The sequence below is a fragment of the Orcinus orca genome, chromosome 17 (assembly GCF_937001465.1).
Source record: "Orcinus orca chromosome 17, mOrcOrc1.1, whole genome shotgun sequence".
NCBI classification, from domain to species: domain Eukaryota; kingdom Metazoa; phylum Chordata; class Mammalia; order Artiodactyla; family Delphinidae; genus Orcinus; species Orcinus orca.
The window spans coordinates 45,526,638-45,549,921 of NC_064575.1; the positions used below are offsets into that span (position 1 = coordinate 45,526,638).

The window sequence follows — 23,284 nt, forward strand, 5'->3', positions numbered from 1 at the left end:
TATTCAAATATTCAAAATTTTAAATTATTTTGAATTTTTTCCATATTCCTCAGTTACCACAGTGGAATAGACTTGAATTAAGCCTAAACCTACAGATTTAGGTGTAATAAGGCTGTAAATGTTGGGATTTCATTAGTTATTAAATAGTGTGCCAGTCTCTTAAAGATTTAGAATGTTCATTTGTAGAACTATTTAAAAATAGGAGTAATACCCAATTTACTTGAGCGGTTTAAGCTTAACCCCTTACTTTCTAGCTAGTCACCTATCTTAGGAAGACTGACAAGAGAAGTACCAGCCCTAGTCAAAAGCCATTCTACCTCTAAGGTATTCCTATCTGGAGATTCTTGGTGTGGAATCCAAAGTTGCACCTTGGCATAATGCTGTTTATTAGTCAGTTGCCAGTCCAGTATACCAGAGCACTTTGTGACCTATATGAAGTGACAGTAAAGGTCATTGTCAGTTATAGTTATAAGTCATTTATCCCAGAGCCCAATCTTTGCATTTAGCCCTACATATGTGCTTGGCAGCTCAGAAGGGTTACGTCCAACTACAGATCTATTTCCACTGAGTAGCAATCAGAAGCCTGTTAGTTCTCCCTTAAATATTTTTCTAATCCTTAAGAATGGAGATGGAGAGGGGGAAAAAAAATCACAGGACACTAAGGGATATCTGTATGGCTACTTTGCAAGGTGCAGGACCACTCCTATCTGGGTGGTTAACACAGGAGAACAGAAATGAAGGAAAATGAGTATTTGACTATTGCCTTCTAGCCTAACCCATCTCATGTATATTGCCCCTTAAAGGACAATGCTTGAGTATTTTCTATCCTATTCTTATTCTGCCCACTTCTCTTTACATTAATGCTCTGATTTTTTATTTTGATAAGGGATAAGATAACAAAAGGATAGATCCTATTTTATTGAAAACTTGTCTGGCTTGTATACTTTCCCTACCCACCGATTATCTCACCTCTGCTTAGATCAACATGCACATCTTTATTCATTTCTCTTTGCTCATGACCTTCCCTACTGTAAGTTGTCATCATCATGCTCAGAGTTTACCTGTAGTTTATTTTTAAAGGAAATGATTGATTCCAGCGAAAACAGCACAGTACAATGAGCAAGAGCTATAACTTTGAAGAGTCAGATCTAAGTCTTAACATTATAGCTGTGAGCAACACTGGACAAGTCATATATTTGTAAACTGGAAAGCTCTATGCAAATGTACGGTGCTATTATCAGTAGTAGGAATATCATTATTACCAAGTAATCCCTTTGTGGTTAGAGAATACAAGTATCATATAAATATGATGGGATAGAATTCTTGCCTAAAAAACATTCTTTTAAACATCAGTTGGAGTTGCTAAAAAAAAACAGCTTCAGTACTAAACTGCTTTAGCTAATACTTATAGGCACTGAGCAACAGAGTACATAATGACATACATTTTAGTCAAATCTTTTTTAAAATCATAAATATCTAATAGAAGAACTGACTAAAAAAGGGAAGTAAATAATAAGATAGGAAATATTTTGTGTAATTTGAAAGTTTTGCTGCAGAAGGGCTTTGCAACTATTTTTATTCCAGTTATCTTTTGTACTTCATCTGCCCTGTGGAAAAACAGACACCTCTGTATCTCATAAAATGCCAAGACTATATAGTAAGAAATAAATTTACTAAATTCATGAAGCAGTTTATATGATTGTTTAAATTCAAATCCTTGTGTTTTTAGACTATATTTTCAGAATTTATCACTATCGAAATGTTATTTCATGGCAAAGCTTTAGAGGTCTACACTGCTGCCTACCAAAATATACAAAAGATTGATGAAGAAGAAGATTTAGAGGTAAGACTACGTCCATCTAAGCTCAGTTCTTCTATTGATATGGAAATGTTTAAAAGAAAGCATTAGTTTGGGTAAAAATATCTTAAATTAGAACACTACATGGTTTAGATGTTATTGTATGCAGTTCCAAATAGCTGAACCTGTATGACTTTCTATTTATTTTTTAACTGTTCAAATTAACCATGGTAGAGTTCCAAGGATTAATATCTAGTAAAACATAGAAATAAAGCCATTACATGAAATAATGTATCATTTTGACTAGTGATATGTCACTTACATGTGCTAAAAATAGCATTTATTGATTTGAGCTAACATTTGAGTGTTTATGCCACAACACCCAAAGCTTTACAGGCATTTTCTCACTCACTCCTTTGATGTAGGTACTGTTATCATTCTCGTTTTACAACTAAAGAAACAGGTGTAGAGGTTTTAAGTAACTTAACTTGCCCTTGGCCACTTAGCTAGTAAATAGCAGAATCTGGCTTCTAACTAGTTTTGTGGGACTTAATCAGTAAGCTATGAAATAAATGTAGGTTTGCTTTGTACTGATGGTTAAATGCAAATAAATCTTACTGGCCAGCTAACATTAGAGCAATTAAATATCAAAGCCTGGTTTCAACCTTCCAAAAGGGGAAAAAAAGGCAAAGTATTTTTGCTGAAATAGATAAAATATTCGAGATATACTCTGTCTACAGTAGAAGTGAAAAAGGCCACGTACTCTCAAGATATAACCAGAATTTTGTATTAATAAGTGATAGAATTTGAGAGTGTCTGTCATTTCATAATTTTGAAGATTCCATTTTTTTTTTACCTGAAGTATCTATAAAGAGATCCCCTGGGCCTTCACTTTCCACTACTCTGCTGGTTCCAAGAAACCTGAATTCAGTAAAACCAGATTATAGCTTGGCCAAAATGAAGAAAAGTACGTGTTTTAGTATGTGTATATACATTTTCCAGTGCCAAAATCTGATCTCAGTTTTACCTCAGTTAAGCATACATGATCGTATTTCTATTACTGTTTGTTAATAGATGGCTTCTTAAGTGTCTATTCCCTCCAAATACTAAAGCTAAGGTTTCTAAATTTTTACTCCTTTTTATATCCTATTTTTTTAAAAAATAGATCAAGCTTTTATCTGTAATTTGTAAAAGTAGCAAATGTTTATATAGTGATTACTTTGAACCAGCTACTGATCTATGCATTTTCATTGTATTATTTTAACCCTACCATCAACTTTAATAAAAGTATTTATTATCCTTACTTCTGTGGATGAGAAAACTGAGGCATGGTGAGGTTAAGGAACCTCCCAGAGGATCCCATAGCTAGTAAGTAACAAAGCTGGGAGCCAAACCCAGAAGTTTGACTATAGACATTGTGTTTTTATCCTATCTATACTGCCAGAAGCGTGGTTCTTGATGAGTGACATGAACCATTTCCTACAAGAAACAACACTATATTGAGTGGCAGGTTCAAAATTGATCCCTTGCTTTTCCTACAAGACTTAAGTTTCCTTTACAAGTATTTTCATTCTCCTTTTTCTAATACGCTTGACCCAATACACTTGTCACTAAAGTCACTAAAAGTTCCTTCAAGCCCTTTGGACCCCAAGATTTTCCTTCTCATTCCAGAGGTCCTAGATATCTTTTTTGTCACACCACTTCCTTTACCACTTCTCTTACCACTGTTCTTCATCAGCTAGCTAGCTAGGTTGTAGGATTCATTAAAAAAAATTCAAGATCTCAGGGCTGTGTGGTAGATGTGTTTTTGAGTATGAACTTCCCCATTTTTTCTATTGGGGCAGTATTGAGCAAGTTAACTTTTTCATGCTTCAGCTTCCTCATCTGTAAAATGGAGATACTTATAGTGCTTATCTCATAAAAAGTACATTCATCAACTGTTTATTGAGCACCTGTTATATGCCAGACACCATTCTGAGTGCCAAGGATTTAGCATTATAAGAATTGGTCCAAGTTGTCAAAAAAGCAGAAACTTAAAAGGAGTTCAGACATTTAAAAAATATACTGTGTAACTATTTACGTTTTATAATGTGAAGAAGAAAAAAATATACAAAGAAAAAATAAAAAATATAGTGTGCTGCAAGTGTATGTGATGGAGGATTCTAAATAGTCTAGAGAAAGAATGATTTCTTAATCAGAAGTTTGAGGGATAAGTAGGATACGTGGCAACAGCTTTCAGGCAGAGAGCTCAGATAGGTATACAAAGGTCCTGAGATGTCATGAACTATAGGCCTAAGCTATCACTACAATGCCATACAGAAATTGTGGAAAGGAGAAGAGAGCAGTCTGGGGAAAGTTGTGTGGGACAAGTCGAAGTAAAATTACATCAAACAGCTACCAAGATGAGGAAGGACCCTTTAAATACAAGTTTCTTGGAAACAAGTAGAGAAAATATGCAGAGAGGAACAGAGAAATAATTTGCTGTTCTTCTTAGATAGCAGTCCTGACTTACTCAGGCAGCAGCTAATTATTTGAATCTAGTTATCAGAAACCATCTTACCTGATTCATTCTTCACATAAAAAGTACTGTCAGGCCCATATTCCCCTTCAAAAGATCACCTCTGTACATTCAGTTCAGAGCATATTTCAGATCTTGAGACTCACTCCTAGAAGAGATCTTGGACCATATTGGAAAATGCATTATTGCCAATAAATTAATATTCCTGTAAATCTGTTGTTTTGCAGTAGGAGACTAATATTCAACTGGTTTAGACTTTTACCCCAAAGGTTGTAAATTATCTTCCACTTCCCACTTTTATCTTTGCTAGAAAAGCTTAAAAAGGAATGTCATTCTAACAAAAATATATTTCTTCCAAATACCAGTGGATTGAGTCGTCCAGTTTTGATATCATACCAGGATGCCAGGTTCCATGTCTGGCACCAAAATATAATTGGGTCCTCAGTAAACTGTTAAATAACCTAATTATTAGCATGCCTGAATTGCCGTTAAACCAAGTCATACCTCTTGCGTCTTGCGTTAAGTTTCATCCCTTGATTCCTTTTGTGTCCTGCACTTCTTTAAGGTTTAAAGAAATGTGTAGAGACATCCCCTAGTTTGGGTCGTTTTTTCTCAAAACACCCAGATTAAGTTCATGTTAACATCATTCATTTACCAGGCTACTGTCTTAAGCTGGAAGGAACTGCAAAGATAAAACAAGGCTTCTTGCTCTAGAGGAACTTAAAACTAGTTGTAGAAACAGACATGTAATTACAAAACAGTGAGATAAAAGCTGTACTGAGGGTATAAACAATAGGAGCTACTGACTAGAGAACAGGGGAGAGCAGAAAAAAGATGGCATTTGACTTGGCTCCTGAAGGATAAGTAAGTGCGCTGAAATTCCAGGCTGAGGAACCAGCACTGCAAAGTCACAGTAGTATTACATGTTCTGCATATAGGTATATATGCTAAAAGTGAAGTATAATGGGTAGGTGTGGGTGATTGTAAGCCTTGAATGTCACCTAAGGCATTTAGACTCTCAATAGTCAGGAGCCAAAGTTTTCTAGTCAGAGAAAGTTGTCAAAAAAGGTAATGTGGGCTAAGGGAAACCCTTTAAAAATATTTCAGGTATATGCAGTAGAAAAAGGGATGTGAAGAAATAGAGCAGCTAGCACATGCAGAGTTTCGTGATGGCATGCATGGAAAAGAAGTTTCAGGACAAGGTCAGCTGAAGACAAAAAGACAACTTTGGTAACTGACAGCAAGACCAATTTCAGTGGAAGGGGAAAGCCTAACTGTAGTTTGTTGACAAATGAAGTAGAATGTTTGAGAAGATTTTTAAAAAGTAAAGTTATACCTTGAAGTAATTTTTTTTTTAACGGATCTCGTTTGTGGGGGAGGAAAACTGGAGAAAGAGAGCTTTTGTTTGTTGAAGTTTCGCTAAAGGGAAAATGCACCTTGGAGAGAATCAGAATGACATTTGCTTTAAAAAAGGAAAAGGGGGCTTCCCTGGTGGCGCAGTGGTTGAGAGTTCACCTGCCAATGCAGGGGACGCGGGTCCATGCCCTGGTCCGGGAAGATCCCACATGCTGCGGAGCGGCTGGGCCCGTGAGCAATGGCCGCTGAGCCTGCGCATCCAGAGCCTGTGCTCCACAACGGGAGAGGCCACAACAGTGAGAGGCCCGTGTACCGCAAAAAAAAAAAAAGGAAAAGGATAGGGTGAAGAGTTGAGGAAAAAAAGAGGGAATATGAAGAAATTCACATCTGACAGACTTCCCTTCTTTGTTACAGAAATGGTGGAAAAGCTACAGGTAGGGAAGCTTAAGACCACAGTAAGATTTGGAACTACTGCCAAGCAGTGGCATTCCAGATCCTAGTGAGATTGGAATCCATAAATTAGAGTGGCTCCATTTACTCTTCTGTGATGTACTATGAAAGCCATCAGTGAATTTAAACTGATAAAGAGTTGAGGATAAGCAGAACAGAAAGAATCAAAGTTGTGACTTAGTCTTCCCACTGGCTTGCATACTCTTTGAATGTAGGAACTTTTCATGTTTCACCAGCAAAAGCTCTTAAGTGATTGTTTCAGGGCCCGTCATCATCTTAGGTGGTACAATAGAATTTTTTAGCTTACATCTTTCCAACTTAAAATATTTATTTTATTTTTTTGATTTTTGTTTTAAATTTACAATAAATAAACTTTGTTCCCAGTGTGGGGAGGGGAGTTGCTTAAAAAAATTCTAAGCTAAGGGGAACTTAACATGATAAACTAAAGGGAACTTAACATGATTTTCTAGATTTCCATTGTTTAGTATCACTTTATAATGTTTTATCATTGCAACAGGTTTTCCGAAATTCTCTGTATCCACCAGATTATCCATCCCGTTTAGATATCGTAAGAGCAAATTCAAAGTCACCTCTTCAGAGATCACTGTCAGCTAAGTGCGTATCTGGAACAGGACAGGTGAGCTAGAAACCATAATTTAAAGGAATGTGAGCTACTGCCTTTGGAATTGTTCAGTACTAAAAATGTTTCCCTTAAGTCACAGGACTTCGAATAACTTACCCTCTCTTACCCTCTTATGTAAAATAACAGAAGACTGCACTAGGTTCGGCTCTTAATTCTTTTATCATCTGTAAGATATTACTCTCTGAAGCAGAACACTTGGGAGCAGAGGTGGAAGGGACAGGAAAATGCTGATCTACATTTGTTCTCTGGTATAGCACGAAGAGCACAGATTCTGAAATCAAACTATTTAGGGTTTAAATCCCACTATCACAGCTTACTGGAAATGATACCTAAAAAGGGCTTTTGTTGAACATTATCATAGATCCAGAAGCACATATCTTTAGGGTAAAGAATCAATTTTCTTTTCTTCTATATCCAGAAAGCCTGAAGTACCTGGTATCTAGAACAGGGAGGGGTCAACCACCTTTTTCTCTAAAGGGCCACACAGAAAATAGCAGGTTTTGTGGGCCATATGGTCTCTGCCCCAACCAAGAGCAGCCATAAACAATACATGAACAAATCAGTAGTTGTAATAAAACTTTATTTACAGAAACGCCACAAACTGGGCTATAGCTTGCCAACTCCTGATTTAGAAAGCTATGGCCTTTTTCATATCTAGCCTTCAGAATTCAAAATTGAGCAAAATATTTTCAAAATATAACTTTCAGGTAAGTGTGACCCAGTACCTTCTGTTTACATTTGATTCTCCTCTAAGCATTTATTTACTGCTTTTTATTTATGCATCTCTCCCCTTAACCAAATTATATTTTTATTATTCCAGTACTAAGTGCCTTGCACATAAATTCCATAATCTAGTATTATAGTACTAGTATTATAGTACTATAGTATTATAGTATGCAGAGTTTTGACCTTTTAGAGCTAATAATATCACCTAAGTTAGCCAAGATCTGTGTAGCACTTTAGAATACATAATCCTAGGGTTTCTCAACCTCCGCACTATTAACTTTGAGCCAGATAATTTGGAGGGGGGGAGGGAGGCAGGGGTACTGTCCTGTGCATTGTACAGACGTTGAGCAGCATCCCTAGACTCTACCCACAAGATGCCAGCAACACACAAACACACACCCCAGTTTTGACAATCAACAGTGTCTCCAGACATTGCCAGATGTCTCCTGGGTATAATCACCCTCAGAAAAGTTTGAAGCAGGATGATCCAAGTGGCAACAGTCAGGACTTAAAGGCAAGTAGTGAATTCAGATTCTCAACTCATTACATTTAAACCAGACTATTTTTAAAGTTTAATATTTCAGTTGCCTAGTTGAAATATCCTTGTGTTTTTGCCATCCCTTTAATGAGTTTCATTCAGATACCTGTTTTTGTGACCTAAGAACTGTTTAACTTAAAATATTTTTTGACATTTATAATATACAGAGACTATATTAAAGTCGGTTATTGAAGTACTGGTACCCAACTGGAATCAAATGGCTAATTTCACATTTTTCTTCAAAAAATAACATGAATGAAAAAATTTTGCGTCTGTTTTCAAACCTTAAGATACAATAATTCATAGGGAATTTTCATTACTAAAAATTACTACTTATGGACATTTTTCTGAAATATTTGTTCTACGTGTACTTCTCTATCAGGGCGTATTAAAAAGATACCAAGGGCTTCCCTGGTGGCGCAGTGGTTGAGAGTCCGCCTGCCGATGCAGGGGACACAGGTATGTGCCCCGGTCCGGGAAGATCCACATGCCGCGGAACGGCTGGGCCCGTGAGCCATGGCCGCTGAGCCTGCGCGTCCGGAGCCTGTGCTCAGCAACGGGAGAGGCCTCAACAGTGAGAGGCCCGCGTACCGCAAAAAAAAAAAAAAAAGATACCAAGCATGTAAAAATATTTTTTAGTTAGTATTATTTAAAATGTTTTAACTTTTAACAGGTATCCACCTGTCGACTAAGAAAGGATCAACAAATAGAAGATGATGAAGAGGATGAAGACTTAGATGTTACAGAAGAAGAAAATTAAATTTAAGTAAACTTTGCATTTCCATTTTATCTTAAATGACTTGGAATCCAGAATGACTAAAACTGTAAAACTTTATACTGGCTTGAAATGAAATGAAATCCTACTGGAAATGGAGAAATTATTAAAGGAAATTTATGCTGACCAAAAATGAAGTTTTAAAAAATATTACACACCAGTCATTTCAACATTCTGTCTAGCAGCATGTGATCTTTTTGTATAAGTTCCATTTTTTTAAAAAGATTATGTATTTCAGAAGTATTTCATATTAATGCATTATACCTAGTTGAGGTTACACTAGTTAAATAGATAAAAACAACAACAAAAAAAAAACTAACAATTCCACTTGCTTCCTTTAGGTTAAGACACCATGCTTTCAATACCAGAAAAGGGTCCTAGATAGTCATTCTGATGAAATACAAATTCTGTTCCATAAAGCTTTAATCAAAAAGCCAAGTTTTCTTTTTTTACTTTTTTTTCACTTGTACTACAACCTGAAGTTTCATCATTCAATATATAAATTTACTTTTCAATGAGAGTATTATAGTCACTCTTAACAATAATAGGACACTAGGATATTGGTGTTTTACAACTATACATAAAGCATAAATTTTAGCTTTAGAAAGCTACATTCAGCTTGATTCTGGTTTTAAAACGAAGTCACTGTCGTACTAAAGTGCTATATATGGCACTCCATCTTTTGCAAAGCTATGATTTGGTGGAATGTTGCCCTAAAAAACATCATGGAAAACCATAAATCAGTAAAAATTCTGTAAAACTTTTACCAAATTACCATCTAATCAATAAAAGAATGTACAGTCACTCTTGTTCCTGAAAATATAAAACAATTTAATCAGAGCCTTTCAGTATGTCTGATGCTTTCCTTCTTTGGATGGGGAATTGTACTTCTATTATTTCATAGATCCCAGTCAGGCATATAAAAATTAGGAAATGATCATTTGGGATTACCACAAAAGGATAACAGAAAAATAAAACTTTCCAGAAAGCTTTTTTGACTTTGTTATTCATGGTTCTGTTCTTAACAAAGCACTGCTTCATGAAAATAGCCCTAAGTGATAAATTTACTTAGTTTTTAAGTAAAATATTCAAAACATTTTAAAATCCTAAATAATTTGACATTCTTAAAAAACTGAGGATATCATTGCATTTTTATTTTCTCAGTATTTAATCTTGGTATTTGTAGCTGGGAAAAAAACACAGTTCTAGTATTGCTCTTGCTGCTTATGATAGCAATTCACTTCTCTTGAGCATCAGTTGCCCTATTTATAAAGTTAAAATAGTGCCTGATATATAAAGCAATCAGCAAATAATTCTGATATAAAATGTATGCTTTGGCTACTTCAAAAAAAAAATTCTAAGGACAAAAGGAATATACAAAATACTTTCGATGTAAAATTAAATTTTAGACCAGACATAGGTTGGCAAACTCCTTAAAGGGTTACACAGTAAATATTTTTACAATTTGTGAGCTGAGAGACAAAATCAAGGCTATTACATAGGTACTTATGTAACCCTACTTAAAAATGTAAAAGCCTCTTTTAGCTTCCTTATAAAAAGACAGGCTATAGGCTTCCATTTCTTATCTCCAAAATAGGTTTATTAGGGTTATTGGAACTAAATGATATAGTTAATTCACATGTAATTAAAGATCATAAATACACAGTATCTATTACAGCTCAGTAAATATTAGCTTACATTTAATACAAAGATGGAGGTGATAGGGTCACTGCTTAATAGGTGATACATGGACCAAGAGCCAATGCTCTTGACAGTATTTTCAGTAAGTGCTAAGTGTGTGCTCCTAACACAATAATTCTTACCTATCTCTTGGGATTAAGTTTACTTTCTAGGCATGATCTATATTTTTCAGAATACCTCGAGTCAAAAATGTTTGGCTTTAAGATAATTAAAATGCCACTGGGTATTAAACTAGAGAACCAATATGCCACTATACCTGATACATCTAGGAGAGGAAACAAAACTGGCTATGAGATAATTACTGGAGCTGGGTGATGGGTGTATGAGGATTTAGTACACTATTCTCTTACCTGTTTGAAATTGGTGGCGTGCTGGTAGTTGGCTCTCTGGGGTGGAAAATGCCCTGATTTTCTGCATTTACCAATTTCCATGGTGTGAATACTCCTACCACGGCCAATTTAAGTTATCAACATGTCACTGAAGGCAGAGTTGGGAACAGATATGCAAAAATGGCTCCCAAGAAGTAGAAGCCAGCTTTCTGTAATAAACTTTTTAAAGTTAAAAAATATATTAAACCGAAGATTACGGAGTAAATTAACTATTCATATCAATCCATTAATTTTACAATCGAAATACAAAGCCTGTGTTTACTATTGTGATAGCCTCTTATCTACCACGACCATCCCAGCCTAGATTGAGAAGCAGTTCAATATTAAGTGATACTGCACTTTAAGCTTCATCTTAGCTTTTACTGATATATATTTAAGAAGCATTTTAAGTCTTCCCATATACTCCTCCAATAAATTATCTAAATAATCTCTGAGCAGTTAAAAATATCATTTCTTCCTATTGTCATTTTCCTAGCTGCTTGTAAGCTTACTAGTTTCAAGAGCCATACTGATGTGCTTTTTGGAACCAAATTTACCAATTTATTCATTCCACTAGCAAGAACGACACTCAACATAATTAAAAACACAGAGGGCTTCCCTGGTGGCGCAGTGGTTGGGAGTCTGCCTGCCGATGCAGGGGACAGGGGTTCGTGCCCCCGTCCGGGAGGATCCCACATGCCGCGGAGCCTGAGCGTCCGGAGCCTGTGCTCCGCAACGGAAGAGGCCACAACAGTGAGAGGCCCGCGTACTGCAAAAAAAAAAAAAAAAAAACGCAGAAACTTCGGTTGGTTTTTCTTAGACTTCTTTAAATCACTAAAGATTAATCCAAAATACTTATAGCACTAACTGGCTAAATACTGACAAAGTATTCTACTTCTGCCATACCCTATTATTAAATGACTAAACTACTGATATAAATTCAAACTTTATTCTTATTTGCTCACTGTGGGAAATATCTAAATCACAGAATTGAGGAAAATTAACCTTGCTTTATGTAAACTATAAAAGGCCAACCAAAGTCAAATCATGTTTCATAAGATGAACAATTTTAAATTAGAAGCCAATACATAATGTTTGTCTCCCAGAGAAACCCTGGAAGTTTTAGTTACTTTGTCTTTTATTAACAATGTTTGGGCATACTAATTTTATCTTTTCTTAATGCTATTTTTAAAGCAAAAATGGAGGTAAGAAAATATCCTTTACTCTTGAAAATATTTTTAGCATGGTCTTACTAAAATTAAAAACAGCATTTAACAAAGTTAGCAGGCAAAAGTATTAAGAGCATGAACTGGAGTGTGTAGTCTGTCTGGGTTGAAACTGGCTCCATGATTTACTAGCTATGACTTTAGGCAAGTAACTTAAACTCTCTGAATTTCATTATCTCATTTGTGAAATAGCGCTAAATACTCTTAAGCTTCTTAGGGAATAATTAAGATTGACATTATGCATGTAAAGTACTTATACTGCCTAGCACACAGTAAGTGCCCAATGTAAGCATTATGATGGTATAGAAAATCAAATCCAGTATTTGCAAAATGTCTAAATGTCAAATATCAAAGAAGTCAAAATTCAATCTCACAAAAGTCTTGTTATATTTAGTCACTGAGTCTTTGGATAAAAAGTTTTGAAATTAAGAGATGAGAACCTAATTTGAAAAATACAATTTATATGAATCATCAGTAAATTCTTCCTAGAAACACAAACTATGTCCATTTATCAGATTCTTACCAGCATAAGCCTGAAAGTCCCCTTGTACCTATAATTACTTTACTTTTTTATTTTTTTGTCTTTAAGTATCTTGAGTAAATCTTATCAGTTTGGTTGATGAGATGTTGGAAGAAACCACAGAACTATACACAGCACTAATACACTATTATTACAGAATGTTTGGTCTCTCCTGTCATAAATATTACCTTATACAGCTGTTGGAAACCTTCACAAAAGAAGCTATAATTTTTTTCTCTTTATACAAATACAATTAGTTGGTTTATTCAGTTGCAATTTTTTTATTTTTATAAAATTTTGAAAGTTATGATCATCGAAGTTTTAAGAATTTCCTAAGCTTTTTACATAAGTAAATTTCAAGTTCACAGTCTGTCAATTTTGAACTATTTATGATTAAGGGGAGGCTTAACAGTAATATCTCAGACAAGGAAGAGGGCATTAATTCTGCAGGCAGTTAGCAATGAAAATGCTAACCCTGAACAATCAGTCACTGACCATTTCCTTATACAGTTTGAGTAAAAAGATGTAGACTACAGAATGGAAACAAAAGTGAATATAAAACTTATCTTCCCCAAATACAGTTCTACTATACAAGTCTTGACGTTTACCCATGACATCAACAAAAATTAATGCACTCAGGGAATTAGTTCTCTCCCCCACTGGTCAAAAAAAAGGCATATATATTTTTAAGTTAGAAAAAGTGAACGGCAATTTGCAAGCAAAAGAAAACCAGATTCACATTCTATTTACATTTGTTCTATTCACAGGTCAAAATTAAAATGTTTCTTTTCATTAGTTAAAAGTAAACACTTAAAAAAATGCATTTTACTGCATCAATACTGTGGGGAGGTAATTCTGAATTTAGAAATGCTCTCTAGAGCAAAATTAACTTAACTTTGCGGGGGCCAACTGGCCTATCATTCAGATCTTTAATAGCAGCCATAGCTTCATTGTAGTTTATCATGGCAACAATGGCTTCCCCTGTAGGTAATCCTTGCTCGTTATACTGTATTGAAACTGAATCAGGAATGATTCTGTAACCATGGAAAAAGTCTAGAATTTCATTAACATTAGCTTTAAATGGAAGATTCATTATCTTAATGGGTGTTACTCTACCTGAATTACAATTTAATTTTGGATCAGGCATAAATCTCCCCTCAGGAAAACTTCCCATATTACGCTTTCCAAAATCAAACTTGCCACCTTCTGGGCGACCAAAATTCACAAAAGGGCGATGACTTCTAAAATCATCAGGGGGGCTCCTAAACTCCTCACCAGGAAGTCTAAAACTGTCAGTAAGTCTAGGGTCCTCCTCTGGAGCTTCCCTGAGGTCTTCCTCCGGGAGCCGCCTGAAGTCCTCATCGGAAGGGCTTCTAAAATCTTCCTCCTGGGGATTCCTGAAGTCCTCATCAGGAGGGTGCCTAAAGTCTTCATCTGGAGGACCCCTGAAATCTTCATCCAGTGAGTGCCTAAAATCTTCCTCTCGGGGGCGCCTGAAATGCTCCTGGGATGGCCGCCTGAAATGTTCCTGAGGCGGCCGTCTGAAATGCTCCTGGGGTGGCCGTCTGAAATGCTCTGGGGGCGGCCGCCGGAAATGCTCCTGAGGTGGCCGACGGAAGTGCTCCGGGGGCGGCCTCCGGAAATGCTCCGGGGGTGGCCGCCTGAAGTGTTCCGCAGGTGGCCGCCTGAAGTCCTTCTCAGGAGAACGCCGGAAATCCTCCTCAGGAGACCGCCTGAAGTCCTCCTCGTGGGGCCGCCTGAAGTCCTCCTCGGGAGGTCGCCGGAAGTCTTCCTCTGGAAGTCGCCTGAAATCCTCCTCAGGGGGCCGCCTGAAGTCTTCCTCAGGTGGCCGCCTCCATTCCCCCGGGGGAAGCCGTCTGAAGTCCTCCTCAGGAGGCCGTCTCCAATCCTCCTCAGGTGGCCTCCTGAAGTCTCCCTGGGGGGGCCGCCTCCAGTCCTCCTCAGGGGGTCTCCTGAAGTCTTCCTTGGGAGGCCGCCTGAAATCCTCCTCAGGTGGCCGCCTCCAGTCCTCCTCCCGAGAGTGCCTGAAATCCTCCTCCGGAGAGTGTCTGAAGTCCTCTTCCCAAGAGCGCCTGAAGTCCTCCTCAGGAGGCCGCCTGAAGTGTTCCTCCCGAAGGTGCCTTAAGTCTTCAGGGGAGTGCCTGAAATCCTCTGGGGAATGCCTAAAGTCTTCTGGAGGGCGCCTTTCAGGAGGTCGGAAATCCCCCTGGGGATGCTTGAAATTGTCCAGTTGCCTCAAGTCCTCCTGCTGATGCCTAAAGTTTTCAGAAGGGCCAACCGAGTATAATGGTAGATCATTTGAGTCAAATGAATGGGAATGATCATCTCTGTCACATGACTGTGAATGGTCATGCATTCTCTCACTGGACATTGAAGAAAAATTTACACCAAACTCCCGCATTTGTACCTCAGATATGAGCCTTAACAATACCTCTGTCCCCAAGAATCTTCGTCGGTTTAAACGTTCAGCTTTCATGGCCTGTTCTTCTGATCTGAATTTCACCAATGCTTCTCCTAGACCAACTCCTTTGTCATCATAAAGCAAGTAAATGTCATCCTCAGCAAGAGAAAAGTCTGCAAAGAACTTCTGCACTTCAACTTTTGTAACATCAAATGGAAAATTTCTTATATATATGCACAGTTTCTGGCCAGAATAGCCTTCTTGAGAGTATTTTTGTGAAACGTGTCCAAGCCTCTCTTTCTCTGTTGATGCTGGTCTTTTCTTTTCATAACAGTCAATGAACTTCAGCATCTGTTTTCTAGAAACTGGATCAATATGAACTGGACGATATTGTAAAACAGTCTTATGTAAACCCAGAGCAGTGTTATAGTCTTTCAGAGTCTTGAACATCACAAAGGCATATCTTGTTCTTCTTTCATCCTTATATAAAAACCTAATCTGTTCATTAGTCAGATCAGTATCTCTAAAGAAATTTCTTAAATCTCTTTTGTTAATACTTAGGGACAGATTTTTTAAGTGAACATAAAATCCAAGAGGAGAACGAGAACGTGTTCTTCTGGGAGATTTTGAATGAGATCGTTTCCAAAAATGTCTATCATTAATTCCTCTTGGTGGAGAATGTTCTTCAGTCCTCATAGAAATGTCACCCTCCTTAACTGCATTACCTCCAAACTCAATCCACTGTTGTTCCGAGCCTTGCATTACTTCAATAAATCTTGAACCCATAAAACTTCTATGACATTTAAGACCTCCTGAAGCATCGATACATGAAGCAAATTTTACTATGGCATCACCATTATTTCGGCCATCATGATGCTTTAAGAAAATTACTCCATCCACACACAAACCAGAGAAAAAGACACGTACATCATCTTCGTTTACTAAGTAAGGCAAGCCTCGTAGAAACAAGTAAGGATTCTCTGCCTTCAATGGCCGTGTCTTTCTTGGCCTTAAATCACCTTGTCCTGTACCATTAGTATGAAACCCAGCATCTTGATTAATCGGAGAGCCATATCCAGAATTACTTGCTTCTTCTTTAATAGCCTCAACAAAATTAGATAAGCTGCCAACCCCTGGTGCCCCAGATCCTGGTCTCTCTCTTCCCATGCGATCAGTTCTTTTCATTTCTATAGTCTTCTGCATTTCTGCCTTACTACTAAGAAAAAGCTCTACAGATGAATCCTTGATAAACCCTCCTGAACGACTTATGGCACGTCTTGCATCTTCATCTGTTGCAAAGATAATAAAAGCCTCCCCAACTTCCCCTCCAATTATATGCACTCCTCCATCAGGAATAGTCAATCCCGTGAAGAAGTGACGAATATCCACAGGCCCCGCAATAAAAGGAAGCCCCAGTAAACGGATGACTACAGCCATGCTGAGCTCAAACCACAGCAATAATGACCTGCAGACAGAAAGGTACACATAATAGCAAGTCTTATTTTTGAAGTACCTAATCCCAAACTAAGCTTAATAGTTACTTGGTTCCTACCTTCTTCAGCATTTATAAATGAAAATAAGACATGAGTTCACAAAGATATTGACTGTATCTAACTCTTAAAAAGAAAAAAAGGAATAAACTTTCTCCCAACTAAACATACAAATAAATAAACCAGCTACTTTGAAGAAACATTTCCTATCACCTATCCTATACAGTATGAGCATCAAAAATATCACATCTTCTTTGTAAGTCTGCCAAGTGCTACTTCACAACAAGACCAAACTATTTTCAGACATATCTTCTACTGAAACATGGGAGAGAGAGCTTTGGTGATTAAAGAATTTTACCAACCACAACGAATTTTACATACTTAGAAAAGGCATCTATGGTCAGTATATAATTGCTGCTCATGATAATAAACTGCTTACCACTAGTGCACCACTGACCAGACATAAAGTACAGAAGCCATATGTACCTAGATGTACTATTCTACTTTGCATTTTTTTTGTCAAGCTTCTGTGAAACGCCTTAAGCTCTGGATATCTTACCTTTTTTTTATTTCTTGGAGACCTGTTAATTCTGTAAAAGCAACTTAACTGTGGAAAGAAAATGAAATATAATTAATCCTTGGACCCTGCAATTGATCTTAAACAACGCCAGATTAGGATATTCACTTCAGAATTACCTAATAAAAGTGAAGCAATATAAGAAGCACAACTAAGGGCATTACGAAATGGTTATCTTTGTTCCAAGGGGAAATTAATCATCCTTCAGCAAAAAGAAGGTACAGATTTCAAGTAGACATCAGCAAATTATTTAGAAGCAAAAAACCTGAAAATTTAACAATCAGTCCTTGATTGAAAGTGACATGAGGAAAAAGGTGATGGACATGTTATATATTTTGATTGGAGTGTTGGTTATATGGTTGTATAAATTTATCAAGGCTAAATGAATTCTATCCTTAAGGTCTGTGCATTTCACTGTATATGAATTTTATATCCACTTTAAAAAAAAAAAAAAAACTGTTCTACAAGTAAAATGACAATTTAACACCCAAAATTCCCAAAACACTTTCTATTCATTTCCACCCATGAAAAGACCAACATCTAATTCATTATGTCCAACTCTCCTGCAAATCTCCTCCCTTTCAAAACATAAGACCAAATCAAATTAATAAATGATACAGTGAACACTAATGTTTCAAATTCAAAAACTAATTTTTAAAGCAATAAATCCAAGACCAATGGCTACCATTTGGACACAATTTTACGTTCTACATATACACCTCACATTTCTAAACATGGAACCAAATTTCCTGATTCCACTATAAATAAGACAAATGATAAAATATCCCTAAAATCTAAAATCTCAATTACTACTACTCTTATACTCAACTATTGCTACTCCTTATCTTAAACTCCTAAAAAACTAGTAAAATTCATCTTAAGCCAGAAAGAAAACATTCAGATAAACACAGAATGTTATGATGCTAATGTTTATTCCATTTCAAACAACTATCCTGCACTCTACCGAGGAAACCCAAATGAAAATGTAGAAAGGTAAAAATATAGTAAGAATATATTAGTTTGGGGCTTCCCTGGTGGCGCAGTGGTTGAGAGTCCGCCTGCCGATGCAGGGCACACGGGTTCGTGCACACGGGTTCGTGCCCCGGTCCGGGAGGATCCCACATGCCCCGGAGCGGCTGGGCCCGTGAGCCATGGCCGCTGAGCCTGCGCGTCCGGAGCCTGTGCTCCGAAACGGGAGAGGCCACAAGAGTGAGAGGACCCCGTACCGCAAAAAAAAAAAGAATATATTAGTTTGGAATGTTTGGGGATATCAGTAGTAACAACTGAAAAATCTGAATTTAATATTCCTTAAGGAAATTACATCTAATACTTTCAGATGTACCCAAACAAAGTAGTCTTAACCAAGTAAGTTTTTAAGACCGGCTAAATTAATGATTATAAGTTTATGTTTTTAGTGTGCAAATAAAGGTTGTTTTAATTCAGTACTTACACCTAAGTACCACTCACCCACAAAAGTGGTGTCTGAAAACTGTTCTTTGAGGTCTGCAAGGCTTATTTTCCTTTGAAAAATGTCCATAGATTACTTTTTAAACTACAAGCTAAACTAACAAGGATAGCAAGAAATTAACTGGCACATTTTACACATCTAAATTATCAATGCCAAACTGATATTAAAAATATTAATGAGTTTTACTATAAAATATTTGCATGGTATGTGGGGGAGGGGCAGAGGACATATGGGAAATCTTTCTACCTTCCACTAAATATTACTGTGAAACTAAAAAACCGTTCTAAAAAATAGTCTATTAGAAAATATCTGCACTGTCTCCCCAACCCCACCCCCACCCACCCCCCGCCAAAAAACGTGTATAAGCTTAGTTTCTTCAACAAACCAACATCCACACCAACATTTTAACAAAAACTACAAATGGCTTCTGGAATAGTTGTCCACATTACTGTTCCAAGACTTCTTCCTATGCAAAATGACTTAGCTCCTTTTTCGCTTTTAAAATATTTTAGAAAGCAGTGTAATAAACATCATTTTGTCCCTCCTAAACTTTCTTAAAAATTCAAAAAGGAACAGAAATATATCTACAGAAAAAGCTGAGAACATTTCACGGAGTAATTAATGCCAAATACAAAAAATGTCTTATAGGGGCTTCCCTGGTGGCGCAGTGGTTGAGAGTCTGCCTGCCAATGCAGGGGACGCGGGTTCGTGCCCCGGCCCGGGAGGATCCCACATGCCTCGGAGCAGCTAGGCCCGTGAGCCATGGACGCTGAGCCTGCGCGCCCGGAGCCTGTGCTCTGCAACGGGAGAGGCCACAACAGTGAAAGGCCCACGTACCACAAAAAAAAAAAAAAAAAAAAGGCTTATAATTTATCCTCCCTAATTTGTAAACAATATTCTAAGTAGTTCCACGAGTACAAATTCGTGAATTGCAGTTCAACTAGAATATATAAAATGTTTCTTCTAATTTGCCACAAATATAACTACTGCTTAAACTTTTCTGCCCTTGAGATAGAAAGGTAATGTACCATTTATCCCTCTAAAAAACACACCTAGGAGACCACCTATAAGAAACCAGCTCTGAAAATGAGCATCTTTCCTGTGGTTCCCATGTTATTTCCTTAAGCAAATTCCCCAGAAATTCTATTCTTAGAACATTACACAAAAAAGGAAAACATAAAAATACCCTAAAATACTCTACACTTAAAATTTTTCTACTTACGAATGCAACAAAAGTATTTTTGTGGCTGTGTTGGTTTAAAGACAGGGATCTGTTAGAACTTCTAACCTATGAAAAGAAGGAAGTGGGTCCTTAAGAGCTCATTTAAGGGCAAGTCGCTGAAATTAACAAGCTCATTTTAAATAATTTTGCTAATTTTATCCAACGATTCATTCCACTTAATCATCATTATCACAAAAAAAAAAACCCCACGAAATGTGCATCTTTTCATCAAGACTGAAAGGGAAAAGGGAGGAAGGCTAAATTTAAATGGTATTATTTCAGATCCATTTATTTTAACTAGAGAATAGCAAGTCATTTTCCAGACATGGTGAGGGGGAGAACACTGCCACTATTTCTTAAAACCTAAAGTTAGGATGAAGCACATTTGAAGCACAAACGCAAGAGTTTCCCCTGCAGAAAATAATCTACCCCAGTCCACAATGATTCTTTATGACGATCTGCCTTTTATCCTTTTATAATGTAGATGGTTAAAATAAAAAACTAAAGGCATGACGACACAGAGCCAAGTCCCCAGTAGGAACCGTAAATGAAGATGAATCCACACGGCACAGGAATTCCCATAACATCCATCATCCTCAAACGGATCATCCGAAGGCATTGCTTCTATAGCCCAAAGCCTTTGTCCATACTCCCAGGGGTCAGAGCTTCCTTCTTTCGCACCAGGCCAAAGTTGCTACGTGGGATCCGATGCTGTAGCCAGACCTTCAGCCAAAAATCAGCCTTCATATTAACCTGGACCGCCCAACCTCCGTGCCTTTCCGTTACACCGTCCCAAGGGCAAACACATTCCGCCCTAACTCGCCAAAGCGTGAACTGTCCCCAAATCTAACTGAAACACTTTAGCTCCCCTCAAGCCTAATGAGCCAGGCCTTCAGCGCTTTTCTGCCACCGCTGACTACGATGACATAGCAAAGAAAAAAAATACCTATGCAATCCTTCGAGATCTTCACTCTCAAGCAGACTGGCAAGTGCACACACACCACCACATGGACGGGGGAGTCGGTATTTAGCAAGGAAAGAGGGTGCCCTAACGACAGAAGCTACGCTAGTTCCTTGCGCGGCCCCGCCTTTCCCTGTGCTTCCGTCCCGGCCGCCAACCCCTCCCAGCCCCCGGCGCCCCAGGGGTAACTGCTTCGCACTTGGCAATAAACACACACCGCTGCTGCCGAGTCGGAACCACAAGGCTGGGGGCGGGGTGCACTCCTCGTCGCAGCAGCCTCCCCAAAACAGGCAGACCCCTGAGTGAGCCTAGAGGAAGATGGCGCCCACTCTCCCCTCTGCTCCGGACAAACGGACGCACAGTTTGTCTGCCCATGCGCTCTCCAGGCGTAACCCACCACCCCGGCGCCCCGGCCACGTTTGCGCACGCGCCCAGACGCTCACCTACTTCCCGTCGTCCAGGGAAGGGAGGTGGCTCCCACAAGCGCGCTCGCTCGCCGTGGAGTTGCTGAGCTCCTGCGCATGCTCGGATTCCAACCAAGCCGGGAACCTGAACAAGGAACAGGAGAGAGCTTCTGAGACAAAGTTCGGGGTTAACCCGTTGCTGCGGTGAGAGGCTTCAGTAAATAACAGCCGAAATGCACTGGACAAACGTTCGTGATTCCCAGGAGTTAAGAAAAGAGACGCAAAAGCGGAGAAAATTTTACGATTTCATCTTTTCAGCGCTGCAGTTATGTATTCTAAGCATCTAACGAAAGCCTCTTTGTAAATACTTTTAAAAGACCAGAAAAATGTTAGTGTTGCTGCCTTAGATGTTACAGGTACAATGCCAACACCCAAGGGGCTTAATAAGTGCATGCATATTCAACTTTAGAGACATTTATGAAGTCTGTTAATGTCTTTATACAGTTCTTCCTACCTTTGGGTTTTTTGAAACAGAACACATAAAGCCAATTTTGCAAATTGGGAAGCGAAAAGCACAGTTACAGGCAAGTTCTGTGGTGCCTGCTTTGTAAGAACTGGTGAACAACCTTGTGTTTTATTATTTGCAAGTAACAAAGCAGCCCACCACATTTTATAATTACAGGATACATTTATGGGTGGATTCAAAGCTCGCTAAGAAGCTATTACTTTAAAGCATTGTTACATATGAGAGAAAAAAATGAGTTTTCAATCTCTCTCTCACTGCAAAATACCCATTCTCTTTGAGAAAGAAGAGGTAGTTTAACAAGTGAATAAAAGGTAGTTCTCTGAGTGAGCCACCATTTACTCACTTGGGCAAATAACTTAGCCTCTCTATGCCTCAGTTTCCTCATCTGTAAAATGGGGATAATATTAGTACCTGCCTCTTAAGGTTGCCAGAAATGTTGAATGAGCAAATATATGTAAATATCTGAGACTACATAAGTGTTAGTGACTTGTTTCAAATGTCAAGGTGACCCCATAGACAAGCAGAAGATGTCACCTCAGGGAGCTAGGCTCAATGACTAGGCAGCATTTACCTTGATTATTTCCAAAACTCCAGGGTTTGGACCTAGCCTAGCAAGCTCAAGAACCTGAACTTAAAAACTAACATCTATTGAGAGTTTATTATGTGCCAGCCCCTGTGTATTATCTCATTTTATTCTTACAACTACTTTTAGAGGTAGGTACTATTATTTTTCCTATTTTACAAATAAGAGAAACTAAGGCATAAAGGATTGCGTAGCTTGCCCCAGGTTACAGAGGTAGTATTAACCAGGAATTGAACCCTAGTGGTTTGCTTCCAGAGAACACTGCTCTGAATTATACAGGGAGAGTATGCTATCTTCTGAGGCAGACTCCATGTAAACAAGCACACAGAAACAATGCTCCAAAATGTCGATATTGTCAATATTAATTCACAAGAAGAAACACTAGTAAAGTGAAACTGAGATCAACTCAGGCTGACCAGCACTTTACTGGCTGTAAACACTCTCTATATGAAGTCAAATGATGAGAGGATTGTTTGCTAAGCATGAAAATAGAGCATGAGTTATCTAATGTCAAAAACTGTTTTTCAGTTAAGGGTACCTAAGAAACCCATCTAACCCATCTTAACAAAAATACAGCTGTCATTTAATGAGCACTTACTATAAGGCTCATCTGAACAAGTGTGCTTAGATCAGACTCCTTCCCTTGGAAAGGCTTAGACAGATATTGCCAGTTGCCCTTGTTTTTCGAAGATGACCATCCCCCTTCTATTCACAGATTTTCTCCAAACAGAACAATATAGTGAATGGCTGTTTTTTTCTTGTCTGCCTTCTGCCTTTCTCTGATGACTACACCATTACAATCAAAAGAAGAAAATTCCAGTCCAGGTAATTGAGTTTACCTATATGGTATTCTGGCTATTGAACAGTTTCTTGAGCCTTTAGTGTGTCAACATGAAAACGTAATCATTTTAGAAAACAGAAAGAAAGTTTCTGGAACAGCAAAACAGAAGACTGTACCCTGAAACATGGTAACCACACGGAGCCATCACCATTCTTTGGCTCTGCCTGGGCA

The 23,284-nt window shown here is 38.0% G+C and overlaps 2 protein-coding genes across 9 annotated transcripts in view; one reads left to right on the forward strand and one right to left on the reverse strand.

The window, feature by feature from the left end:
• CIBAR1 (CBY1 interacting BAR domain containing 1) overlaps positions 1-8,937 on the forward strand; it is a 24,626-nt gene extending 15,689 nt beyond the window's left edge. For 3 of the 4 annotated variants that reach the window (XM_033438294.2, XM_033438296.2, XM_004275393.3), the window contains 3 exons: positions 1,730-1,843; positions 6,640-6,759; positions 8,703-8,937. In XM_033438294.2, the coding sequence (XP_033294185.1) occupies positions 1,730-1,843; positions 6,640-6,759; positions 8,703-8,789 (321 nt within the window). In that variant the 3' untranslated portion in view covers positions 8,790-8,937. Of the gene's footprint in view, positions 1-1,729; positions 1,844-6,639; positions 6,760-8,411; positions 8,489-8,702 lie in introns of all 4 variants that reach the window. The other variant, XM_049700295.1, reaches the window with a different exon arrangement.
• RBM12B (RNA binding motif protein 12B) overlaps positions 1-21,182 on the reverse strand; it is a 30,826-nt gene extending 9,644 nt beyond the window's left edge. The window contains exons 1-3 of one of the 5 annotated variants that reach the window (XM_033438291.2): positions 20,745-21,118; positions 17,091-17,138; positions 12,881-16,506 (exon numbers count right to left, since the gene is read on the reverse strand). In XM_033438291.2, coding sequence (XP_033294182.1) covers positions 13,494-16,478 — 2,985 coding nt within the window. In that variant the 5' untranslated portion in view covers positions 16,479-16,506; positions 17,091-17,138; positions 20,745-21,118 and the 3' untranslated portion in view covers positions 12,881-13,493. Of the gene's footprint in view, positions 1-4,358; positions 16,507-17,090; positions 17,139-20,744 lie in introns of those variants that run through there. The other 4 variants (XM_033438290.2, XR_007472460.1, XR_004486287.2 and 1 more) reach the window with 4 other exon arrangements.
• Between the last annotated feature and the right edge of the window lie 2,102 nt (positions 21,183-23,284).